The sequence below is a fragment of the Phragmites australis genome, chromosome 16 (assembly GCF_958298935.1).
Source record: "Phragmites australis chromosome 16, lpPhrAust1.1, whole genome shotgun sequence".
NCBI classification, from domain to species: Eukaryota; Viridiplantae; Streptophyta; class Magnoliopsida; order Poales; family Poaceae; genus Phragmites; species Phragmites australis.
In genome coordinates, this window is record NC_084936.1 from 451,299 (window position 1) to 463,711 (window position 12,413).

A 12,413-nucleotide genomic window follows, 5' to 3' on the forward strand; every position below is an offset into this window, starting at 1 on the left:
ATATCCTGAATGGGAAAGAGGGGACGCGAATGCCAAGGTGCCACGGAGAAAGGCGTAATCATTTCATCTTGGCGAAGTGACAGGGGCGGTGGAGAAATGCGGCGCGCATTCGACCACCAGCCGCTGCGGAAGCCTCTGGGCGCCATAAAAGGGGCCCACCGGGCAGCCTCAGAGGTGCCCGGTGCGCCCACCCCGTCTTGTCCTTCTGACAGGGCAGGGTGGCCGACGGAGCGCTTTGATCCTGGCAACGTTATCCCGAGGCACCCGGATGAAACGGGACGGGACCCGTGCATTTAATGGACCCACGCCTCCCCCCCTGCCAGTACATGGCAGGGTCTGACACTGGGGCGTGGGCAGCTGAGAATGTCAGGATGTCAGGATGTCAGGCCGCGCGTGCCTATTAAATGCGGCATTGGGCCTTTGACTGGATGACACCCTGACGACGGGACCCTTCGGGTCGTCGAATGATCTTGCGCGAACCTTCGGGGCACCGAGTCCTCGGGGGCCGCCACGTGCAGCCCCGAGCACTCTCTCCCGAGCACTTCGGTGGGACCTTCGGGGCACCGAGTCCTCGGGGGCCGCCACGTGCAGCCCCGAGCACTCTCTCCCGAGCACTTCGGTGGGACCTTCGGGGCACCGAGTCCTCGGGGGCCGCCACGTGAAGCCCTGAGCACTCTCTCCCGAGCACTTCGGTGGGACCTTCGGGGAACCGAGTCCTCGGGGGCTGCCACGTGCAGCCCCGAGCACTCTCTCCCGAGCACTTCGGTGGGACCTTCGGGGAACCGAGTCCTCGGGGGCTGCCACGTGCAGCCCCGAGCACTCTCTCCCGAGCATCTGCGGATCATCGGGGAACTAGGGTGCTCGGAAACCAGAGGCGGCGGCCCCAAACACCTTCTCCCGGGACTTAGCGTCTTCCTACCTTGCAGGGTGGTGACATGTGGCGGATGGCCGGCCGGGTCTCGGGACTTAGGGACATCTGGTTCTGAATACACCGACATCTACTATTTTTTAAGATATATATATATATATATATATATATTATTTTCTAAGAGAGAGATATATATATATATGTATATATATATGTATATGTATATATATGTATGTATATATATATATACACACTTAGTATGTACTTTCGACTCGATTCATAGAATGTATAAACTACCATAGTAGGGGTATATATGTAGCTAGCCAGGTCATTATATTAGGCGATTAACTATACATCACGAATTATATATGACCAATCGTAACTAAGCACCATTATTGAGTCCGGTTTCGTCTTCCTTCTTCCATCGTTGGCTATAAAAGCATGTGCCAAGAACAAGGAGGTACCACCGGAAAAAAATCCTGTGCAGACGGGCTGCAAACCTCTCCCCGTGCAGCCCCTGCCTTGATGCACGACGCGTGGCAGCGGTTTCGATCTGACGGGACAAACCATTTGTGGTCGATCTGGACGCCTGCGGCTCGCGATCTGGACACCCATGGCTCGGCTCGGCTCTCAGGTGGACATGAGCGTATTGTTTCCAGAATTCGAGAGGACACGGGCAATCTCTGACCACTACTGCAAACGATGTGTATGGGCAATCTTTGACCATGACTGCTCCTTTAATCCAAGGTGGATATACAAGTCTTCTACTTGGAGTTCAGCAGGATTTCACATTGGTCTCGCCTGCTAGAAAGTTACATTTCGATTAATAGCACTTGGTGCAACCTATAAGTAGGCTTTGGTTGGTATATTTTGGTGTATCAAACTATATCTTTTACTATGTTGCACTATATTTGTTTGGATTGAACTGAACCATTGAAGCCTTGATTTGTTACCTGCTTCCTTTGTTGGAGAATTTGAGATATGATGATGTGATAAGAGAAGCATTTCTATGTCTCATTGAGCAGAGAAGCATATGGCAGTACTGCAGTAGCATTTGTTCAGTTTCTGAAACTCTTTTGTTCAGAACAGTTTTTTGTATAGTTTATGTTTTGTTCAGAAAAGCTTTCTGAACTTTAATTAGCATTGTCATGTTCCTGTTTCTTGAATTGGCAACTTATCAGCGTGACTTATAGCATCTGGATTTCACTGAACATGCAAAAAGGTACATTTTTACTGAACATGCAAAAAGCCATCTACATAAAAATGTCAGGCAAAAAGGAAGAACATGCACATTTTTAACAGATTTCACTGATAGAACCATATACATTCCACCAATATCTTATAGCATCTGGATTACAATTTATAGTGGAACCATATACATTCCACCAATATCTTATAGCATCTAGATTACAATTTATAGCATCTGGACTACAATCCTTGCAAACTATTGACAATTTACAGATTACAAAGAAAGGTACAATCAACAAACTACAATCATCTTTTGTCACATTTCCAGTCCTTTCAGTCTGAGCATTTCCCTCTTCTGTTGCATTTACAATCCTTTCAGTCGGAGCATTTCTCTTATCTGAAAAAACATGGAAATGAATGTGTTTGGGGAAGCTTAACACTTGTAAGAAACAATAACTCTGTCAATTTGCAGAGCTCTGAGTCTCTGAAGATGTCTTTTGAGGCACGGGTAGGTGCTACTGCTACTGTCACAGTGGAGAGACAGGGAAGAGGAGAGCACTAGCTGCTTGATTCCTCGAACCTCCTGGACGAGGACCGGAGGAACATGCTCCTCAGGCTGCGGCTGCTCTCCCTCGCCTGCTTCCCCCCTCCTCCTCCCTGCGTAGTGGCGGCGCGCTCCTGGGCGCCGGTAGTCGAGGACGAGGCCAGACTCGAGCTTCCGCGCGACGGCGACGACCTCGTACGTGTCCCACAGCGACTGCGCGAAGTCCCATGCCGTCCCGGCGCTGCGCGTGTCCCGGGCTGCGGCCGTGGCCGCCGCGGCCTCCAGCTGCGCGGAGGGGAACGACCATCACAAGGTGGGAGGCGGAAATAGCGAAGGAAAGGGATCGTGGTTGAGCCGTGAGCGAGCGAGCCAGGAGGGGATTGAACGAGCGAGCCGCGGGCGTCGAGAATCCACCATCCTGGAGCCGAGCGGGATGTCTTGGTTTCCCGTCAGATCGTAACCGCTGCCACGCGTCGTGCATCAAGGCAGGGGCTGCACGGGGAGAGGTTTGCAACCCGTCTCCACCAAATTTTTTTCCGGTACCACCATTCACATCCCACTAATTAAGATAGATCCATAGCTACCGATCGATTAAGGTACGGTGGCCATGCACATGGCTCAAGCAGTGATACACGAGCTGCTCCATGGAGAAGCAGCGGTCCCACGAGGAGCATTTTTCTTCCTCGTCTCGCTCTTCTCCCTCGTGCTTCTGCCGATCCTACTCCGCCACTTTGCTGCATCAACCGCGAGCGCGAGGGATGACAAGCTGCTGAGCAAGCTCCCTTCGCCTCCGAACAAGCTCCCCGTCATCGGCCACCTGCACCTCATGGGCGCTCTCCCCCACGTCTCCCTCGCCGCGCTCGCCGCCAAGCACGGGCCCGACCTCATGCTCCTCCGCCTCGGTGCCGTGCCCACAGTGGTCGCCTCCTCGCCACGCGCCGCCGAGGCCGTCCTCCGCACGCACGACCACGTCTTCGCGTCGCGGCCCCGGTCCATGGTCGCCGACATCATCGTCTACGGGGCCTCGGACTCGTGCTACGCGCCCTACGGCGAGCACTTCCGCAAGGTCAGGAAGCTCGTCACCGTGCACCTGCTCAACCCCAAGAAGGTGCAGTCCTACCGCCCGGTGCGGGAGGAGGAGGTGCGGCTGGTCATGGGCAAGCTCGCCACGGCGGCGGTCGCGCGCGCCGTCGTGGACATGAGCGAGCTGCTGCACTCCTTCGCCAACGACCTCATCTGCCGCGCGGTCTCCGGCAAATTTTTCCGGGAGGAAGGCCGGAACAACCTGTTCCGGGAGCTCATCGACACCAACGCCGCGCTCTTGGGAGGCTTCAACCTTGAGGACTACTTCCCGAGGTTGGCGAGGCTGGAGCTGCTCAGCAAGGTCATCTGTGCCAAGGCCAAGAAAATCGGAAAGAGGTGGGATCAGCTGCTTGACAAGCTCATCGACGACCATGTACGCAGGGTGGTGCGCCGTGAGGACGACGCGGAGCAAGAAGACAGCGACTTCATCGACGTTCTGCTCTCCCTTCAGGAGGAGTATGGTCTCACCAGGGACCATATGAAGGCCATCTTGATAGTGAGTGCTCAAATATAGCTAATTACTCGCAACTATTTCTTTCGATGATAAATACATATCGTTTTGATTAACAATATATTCTAAAATATTTAGTTTAGAAATATTAAAATTATATATGTAGATTTATTTTAAAAAATACTTTCATAATATCACAAATTAAATATATTATATATATTCTGATAAAAATAGTGATAAAGCTATGCCATATAGACTATATTATCCAAAATAATATTTATTTATAACCGGAGCGAGAAAATAGTAGTCAAATCAGCGAGAGTTGGGACCAGCTGCTCGATAAGCTCATCAACACCCATGTACGTAGGGCATTGCACAGTGAAGACAACACGCCTCTCTGTGGAGTATAGCCTTGCCAAGGACCACATGGAGGCCGCCTTGATAGTGAATGCTGAACTAATTATTAGCGACTACTCGTTCTGGTTATAAATATATATTTCTTAGATAAGACATAACATCTAATGCATAACTTTGATCATTATTTTTTTTATTAAAATGTATTTATAAAATCTATAAATTTTGTAATATTATGAAAATATTTTTAAAGACAAATCTACCATATGATTTTAAAGGTTTCAAACTAAATATTTTGAAAACTATTGTTAGTTAAAGTTTAAAAGTTTGATCGAATCTTTTTCAAAATGAAACATGCATTTATAACCACAGGAAGTATATGTCAATAATGATCCCTCTCCCTTTTATTTCGGTCCGGAATTCAATATTTCCTACTATATATATGGTGCCATTTTCAGGCCATGTTCGAAGCTGGTACCGACACGTCGTATCTGGTTCTAGAGGTCACCATGGCTGAGCTCATGCAGAAGCCGCACCTCATGTCAAAGCTACAAGACGAGGTGAGGAGGAGCGTACCGGAGGGGCAAGAAATGGTCACCGAGGATGATCTTGCTAGCATGACCTTCCTGAAGGCTGTCATCAAGGAGACGCTCCGGCTGCACCCGCCTGCGCCTCTCTTGATCCCACATCTCTCCATAGATGCCTGCGACATCGATGGCTATACAATCCCAGCTGGGACACGGGTCATCGTCAATGCTTGGGCAATCGGCAGGCTAAGCAGCTGCTGGGACAAGGCAGACGAGTTCCGACCAGAGAGATTCATGGATGCCGATGACGTCGATCTCAAGGGGAAAGACTTCCATTACCTGCCATTTGGGTCCGGGCGGAGGATGTGCCCAGGGATTCACTCCGCGGCAGCTACCCTTGAGATCATGCTGGCAAACCTCATGTACAGTTTCGACTGGGAGCTGCCGGCAGGGGTGAAGAAGGAGGATATTGATATGGCGGAGGTGTTTGGATTGACAGTGCACAGGAAGGAGAAGCTCTTCTTGGTCCCAAAGATTCCTTGAGAAGGTGATCTGGATGTGTTGGATTGTCACGTGTCTATCGTCGACTGTGCTGTGTGTTGAAGACTGTATTATGAAAATAGAGTTCGTCGGGGTCGGTTTGAACTCGTTAAAGATATAATTGGATGATTCAAAGTGTAATCTATTAGGGATAGATTTTATCCGATGTCCAAATTGACTTCGCCTGTTGCAATCACCTGTTGTCGCACAGTGCTCTGTTCTGTTGCCGCACAGGTGCTCTGTTCTGTTGTCGCACAGAACCTTGGCTTGTTCTCGCATAGATACTCATGTACGTGCTGCACTGCATGCCGGTTAAAATATTCTACACCTGTGTGGTTAAACTCGCCCATTGTTTATGATATCTTCTTGGTCTTAGTCGGGCTGGGCTTTCCTGAACCATGGCCCGGCCCAGTACTTCAACTGGAAATTTGCCGCGATCGAGCTCTCCAAATCGGACAAAATTAAATCCGAAATTTGGCCATGTTAAGTCGGAAGCAAGACGCGTAGTTTTGGAATAAAATTCTAGTTTCTACTAGATCAATTCGTCGTCATATATATGATGACGAAGGGTATAATTTGGACAGGCTGCCGACCATGCATGCAACGTGTGAAACCTTGATGGCTAGCTTAACACGCCCATCAAGGCCACAAGCCGTATTTCCGCCTGGGCCGGCCTCCTGGCCCATTAGCTGGCCGGCAATTTTCTTCGGCCCGTCTCCAGGTCTAAACACGAGCCTCCTCCAAGCCGGCCTATTTTGTCCTCGCCCGCTCACTGTTGGTATAGGGCCGAGGGTAGTTCAACAGGCTGGTCCAGCAAGGAATTAACCGTGGGCCTTAACAATCGGACCTAAGCCCCAATCAGATCCAGTCCGACTTTGACCCAGTCAACAGGGACCCACCTGTTAGGGTCAACAGTTAACTGTTCATCGTTAACTTTTTAGTGGGGCCCACTGATCAGTAATTTCGGGTTTTCCAAAATTTACTTGAATCAAGGAATATTTCGGGGATATTACCTTCCGTTCTTTTTCGAATTAATTCCTGGTTAATATTCCGAAGACTGTATCTTCTCCGTTCGAATTCCAAATGAGGCAATTCTTTCGCCTATATTCATCTAAAATCAAGATATATCCTCCGGACCTATTTCATAATCTTAAGTACTCCTTTCACTATCCATTTGGTATTGTTAGTGATCCAACACTTTAGCCTTTCCGTTAGATTCACTACATAGCTCGACAACTGAGGCACACGCCATTATCTCATCCAAGATCTCGACACAAGCTCTCGCCAATTGGCCATGGCTATCTCGTTGTCACCTCTATTCATTCAATGTCAACCACGGCCATACTCTCACCAAGCCAAATCCACCATGGTGCAAACTCACGTTTTCACATCTCACTTACACCTTGCCAACTTCGTGCACGTATTTTACGTGATCTTAGTCACCCAGTCCCCTCAGCAGACCAGCCCATAACCAATGCCCCACAACAAAAACCCTACAGCCGTTTGGCCAGATGACTCGTGAATCCAAGCTGAGCTCAGCACCTTTTTGGACGTCAGGTAACCTAGCCTGTCAACATTAACTTGTCAATCGGCCCACCGGAAAGTAGAACCCCGCCTGACTATCAACCTTGCTAATAACCTAGTCCGCAAAGCCTATTCGCCGATCCTGTCTTTATCCAAGTGATCTTATCCAACTTCCAGTAATTAGTTAGTTGAATCGGAATCTGCTTATCCAAAGATCTAAAGAATATTGCTTGGAAATATTCTACGCCTTCCTATGTACGCAAGTAATCCTCCCAAGCCATCTTCCGAAGGCCTTAGTTTCTCCGATTCTAATGCTTCCTTTACTAGAACTCGTCTAAAATTGTAATCGATCCAATCTATCCATCTGCCCTATTAGGTAATGACCAGAACCATTTTTAGTTTATTTAGATTCGAGAAGCTTCACAGTTAGACGTAATTAACCCTTAGGCTAAATAATGTTAAGGTGGATTAACTTGGTGAATCTAGAAATAGCCTCTAGATGTGATCTTCATAGGATAAGAAGATAGCTTAGTTAGGAGCTGGTTACAGGGCAACTAGAGACAGTCAGTAGACCATAAGAGGTAGCAACCTTGATTAAAAGGTCCAAGGTTAAGCTGGATCACATGTGCTCACGGACTCCTAGTAAACCCTAGTAGCTACCGTGCCTAGCTCTCATACCTCATATTCGAATAGAAGTAGAAGTTGTTGGTACTCTCCCCTAGAACCGTGTCCCTAGTAGGTCTACTAGCTTCGGCGTTCTTCTTTCGCTTTAATGATTAGTTAGCTTTATATTAGTTTTTTCCTTAGTCGTCGTTTGTTTATCAATGATAAATTGCATAATCTAAAAGATGAAGCTCGAAGAAGCAATTGGGAGAAGGGAGCCGGAGGGAAAGTTTTGTCTGGCGAGAAGCCCAAGTTACAAGGATAGTCAACAAAAGGAATATCTGCAGGAAGGCAAGTCCTAACTCCTTGATCATATTGATCCCATGTTTGCAATATAATAAAATGATGAATTAAAAACCAGTAGTTATACATGCATACTGTATATAACAGTTTCTCTTTAAATGTCGGTGTTAGTTATAACCTATTTACTGAGCCATACCACAATCACTACTCGCAATATTCAAATAGTAACCCTAGAATGTTACCAATACCTGATACAATGATGTTGGATGAAACCTTGACAATTAGTATGCTTAGGGCTGGTTACTCTGCTCTTTTTGAAGACGCTTGTTCTCTCCTTGGACAGTATTTAATCACTTTTTATTATGATCACTTGCTTTGCAAATGAGTTAAATATGTTGGGGTGATTGACGGCGTGTGTGGTGTGAAAAGGGTGGTGTCGGTGTTAAGAAAACCCTTAAAACCGCTTTAGCGGGGGTGAGCGAGGTAGTCCTATGAAAGTTGAAGGCTATCCTCTGAGTTCTGGGAGAAAGAAGATTTCGATCTGAAGATCATGTCGTAGGCTGGCGCTCCCCCGAACAACGTCTGTGGATAGATGAAAGACCCGCTATTGCTGAAATTTATCTTAGTGTTTTTTTTAAGACCTACAGGTCTTTTTTAATGAACTTTACCGTTATGTAATGACAATATTATGTTATCACTTATGAAGTCATCGCATGTATGAAAATTTGATCTTGGCATACATGTAGAATACATCTGGTTTATTCTATTAAAAACTGGGTGTGACAGGCGATGTCGCCCAGAACGACATCCGCCGCACCAAAAGCTGTCTTGTGTAGCAACACCACTCAGAGCAGACCATCGCCAAGTGGATCCCTTAAAAAAAACACGATCGCACGCATCCCAGAAGGCATCAAGGAGGTCGGAGCCTCTCCTCGAGCTCTGCATTTGTAACACACTAATTTTCAACTTTTTCCTAATAGTAATGAATTTTTGGTAGAGGTGTTGTGCTAGCTCTTGAAACCCTAGAGAAAAACATTAATTTATAAAGCAAATAATTAATTTAGGAATTGTTTGTCACATTCATGTTGGAGTAGATGCATTAGGGTTTTATTGTGTGGAAAGTCCCTTTTGAAAAACCCCGCGAGGAGCCGTTTAAAAATAGTGGAAGAAATCGTTGCAAAATCCTAAATCAGAAATTCAGAAAATCCTCCCGGGCCGATTTCTCTTTTTCTTCCTTTTTCCGCCGGCCCAATCTTCTTCTTTTTTTTTCTTCCAGCCCGGCCCGCTTTTCCTCCTCTTCCTTCCCCCGGCCGCCCTCGTGGGCCGATCCGCGCCGGCCCAGCTTCTCCTCCCGCTCGCGCTCGCCCTCACTGCCCGTCGTTGGCGTGTGGGTCCCGCGCCATCTTCGTCTCCGCGCCGCGCCGCTCGTTGAGTTCGTCTCCGCGCCGTCTCCGCGTCGCGCCGCCGTCTTCGCGTTGAATCCCAACAACCCGAGCCCGAATCGGTTGCACCGTGCTTATCCCCGCGCCCTCCTAGCCTATATAAAGCCCCGAGCCCCCCCTTTTTTCCCTTCGCCCAGATCCAATCGCCGAGCTGCGCCGCCGCCTGCCATTGCTCTCGGCTGAGCTCGCCGTCCGCCGTTGCCGCCGCCTCTCCGCCGCTTCGGAGAGCGCCGTTGTGACCGCGTGCTTGCGTAGAGTCTCCCCCGTGCCCGGCGACGAGGTCTTCGCTTTCGCCGGCGAAGTCGCCGACGCCGTTCCCCTCCCGCCGCTGCGTCTGCTCTGCCACCGCCACCGGAGCGCCTCCCCTCGCCCAGAGCCGTCGGATCTGTTCTGGACGGCCCAGATTAGATCCCGATACCCCTTCAGCCACCCAATCCCGAGCCGCCACGTGGCACCACTTAAACCCAGTCAGCGCCACGTCAGCCTGCCACCTCAGCACCCATGCCGACGTGTCATCCGAGTCATCATGCCACGTCAACCGCACCAGCCCAGTCAGCAAAATCAGCCTTTTTCAATACAAAAATAATTCCAAGAATTCCAGAAAATTGGTAATTTTGCAATAAAGCCCTGAACTCTTCTGAAATTATTTAAAAGCCCCTATCTTTTTGCAGTTTAGTCCCTGATCTTTCCCATAATTACAATTAGGTCCCTCTATTTTTGCAAAAGGTCCCTGTTCTTTCTGTTTAATTCAAATTAGGTCCTTTTCTTTTTTCAGATTAACTCTAAAACTTGTTTCTAGCATAACTTTCTCGTTCTAGCTCCGATTTAGACGATTTTCGCGCTCCCGCGTTCGTAGCAACGTGTACTATCTTGTAGTACCTTTTTCATAGATGTTAGTTATTGTGTGGTGTACTGTTCTTAGTTGGTTTTGTTGTTTGCTTTTTCGGTGCGTGTCGAAAGCAGACGAAGAGCAGTTCGAGAACCTTCAGGACCATGTTTTTGAAGAGTCTGAGCAGTAAGTTGGGAGAGGCAAGTGTCCTTGAACATTTTGATCCCAGTTTATTTAAAATGCGTTTTTTTCAAACATGCATGCTGTTAATCCTGAATCCTATGTATGTATGGTACCCTGTTCCATATAATTTCTTGTCGCCATGTTGATAATAGAGGATATGATGGGTAGTCATGCTTAGCTTCGCACAAAGGTATTGAAGGGTTAAGGGTTAAATATGATTAACTAATTAATGCAATTATGAGTGGGAATATTAATGATGGCAATAGCAACATAGAATCTTAGGCCTTGAGCAAAGTTGGGTCAGTGATGATGAAGTTATGATGTTGGTTTAGTCTTTACTCAAGTAACCTAATTAAGGACCGGTTCGTGGAGTGACAACCCAAGAAATATCGTACCAACCACGAGACCTGGTATGGGACAGGCCTAGCCTATTAATTAGTGGATTCCAGTTTTTGTGCGTGCCAAATGGAAGAGTGGATGTGTGAGGACGGCAAATACCAGAACTATTTTGTTAGTGGTATGAGATGTATAGTGGAAGGGAAGGGTGAAAACTTTCTAGAGCTAAAAGGCGCAAAAGGGGGCTTCTGGGTGGTGTGATGCCACTTTGACGGCGGTAAAACCTAGCGGGTATGCACTTACTGGATGAAACTTTGTAACGGCTTTGTAGTGACTTTCCGGGCGACACACCACTGGAGTGTGTTAAGTGTTTCGCGGACACGGCAACAAGGAAAATCACGACTTGTGGGGAAAGCTGGACAACCTCTGTATAGTGTAAAACTGTTATAACAGCCGTGCTCACGGTTATGAGAGACTTAGATCCTCACATGATTAGCCAAGAGGGTTGGGTCGTTTTGGTCTGTTGAGAGCCTGATGTGGGAACTCAGGTGGAGGGAAAAACTGTGGATATGGTTCTAGGAGTTGGAGGCCTAATGATGATGAACCTAGTTAAGTAGGTTGCTTTCATAAAACTTTGTTAGTTGGCTTTTATGTAAAACTATAATTGTTATGGCCTGTTCCTTGTTTAAGCTTGCATAGCATTTTATTTCCCACACTTGCGGAGTACTAGTTGTACTCACACTTGTTGTTTTTACCCCAAATGCCGTTCAAACGCTGCTAAGACAATGAAGGAGATCCAGATGTCTTCGATGATGAAGAGGAAGACTGCTAGGCTCACGTTTCCCCCGGTCAAGTGCATGTGGAAGTTGGAGTTTCACGGAGTATCGCTGTGTGCCTTTTGTTAAAGACTTTTTGGTCTCATTATTTGTTATAGTTAAAACGTTGTAATAATGACACTGGATGTGATACACTGATGAAGTCGCTGCATGTATGAAACTTGATCCTGGCATACATGTGGTTTACATCTGGTTTTGCCTCTTTCTAAAACCGGGTGTGACAGCATTGTAGCAGCATGTGCGCTGAAGCACCTCCTACGCCGCATGCAGTTGCCCTACCATGGTGCGCTCCCCGTCGGCCACCACCGCACGCGCATGGCACCGGCTCGTCTCCATGAGACCCATGCACATCATCTTAGTCTTGAGCCGTACAAGCGCGTTGATAATTTTTTGAGGGATTGTTCACACACAAATATATAGTCTGTACACCTAGGCGTCTATAGTTGATCCTATTATAAGTGAAATATATACTACTTTTTAAGATGTATGTATTATTTTCTGATATGCATATAATTCTTTATAAGTGAAATATATACTACTTTCTGAGATAATATACTACTTTCTAATATATATATGCTACTTTTTGAGATGTATATACGGAGAGTATGTATACCGAATGTAAAAAAAAAATCTTTATATATATATATATAAATTAGTATGTACTTTTAGAGTTATACTCTCAGCTCGATTCATAGTATGTACAAACTACCATAGTAGGAGTATATATGTAGCTAGCCAGGTCATTATATTAGGCGATTAACTATACATCACAAATTATATATGACCAATCGTAACTAAGCAC

The 12,413-nt window shown here is 47.2% G+C and overlaps 1 protein-coding gene across 1 annotated transcript; it reads left to right on the plus strand.

Moving 5' to 3' along the window:
• The first annotated feature begins 3,156 nt into the window (after positions 1-3,156).
• Positions 3,157-5,763, plus strand: LOC133896478 (indole-2-monooxygenase-like). Its single transcript, XM_062337095.1, has 2 exons — positions 3,157-4,179; positions 4,947-5,763. Exons 1-2 carry the CDS (start codon positions 3,208-3,210, stop codon positions 5,556-5,558), a joined length of 1,584 nt encoding a protein of 527 aa, XP_062193079.1. The 5' UTR covers positions 3,157-3,207; the 3' UTR covers positions 5,559-5,763.
• Positions 5,764-12,413: the final 6,650 nt, after the last annotated feature.

Excerpts from the sequence above, each read along its gene's own strand:
- LOC133896478 (XM_062337095.1), top strand. The coding sequence starts at position 3,208 with ATGCACATGGCTCAAGCAGTGATACACGAGCTGCTCCATGGAGAAGCA. Across the intron at positions 4,180-4,946 it reads ATATGAAGGCCATCTTGATA|GCCATGTTCGAAGCTGGTAC; the intron begins GTGAGTGCTCAA and ends TGCCATTTTCAG.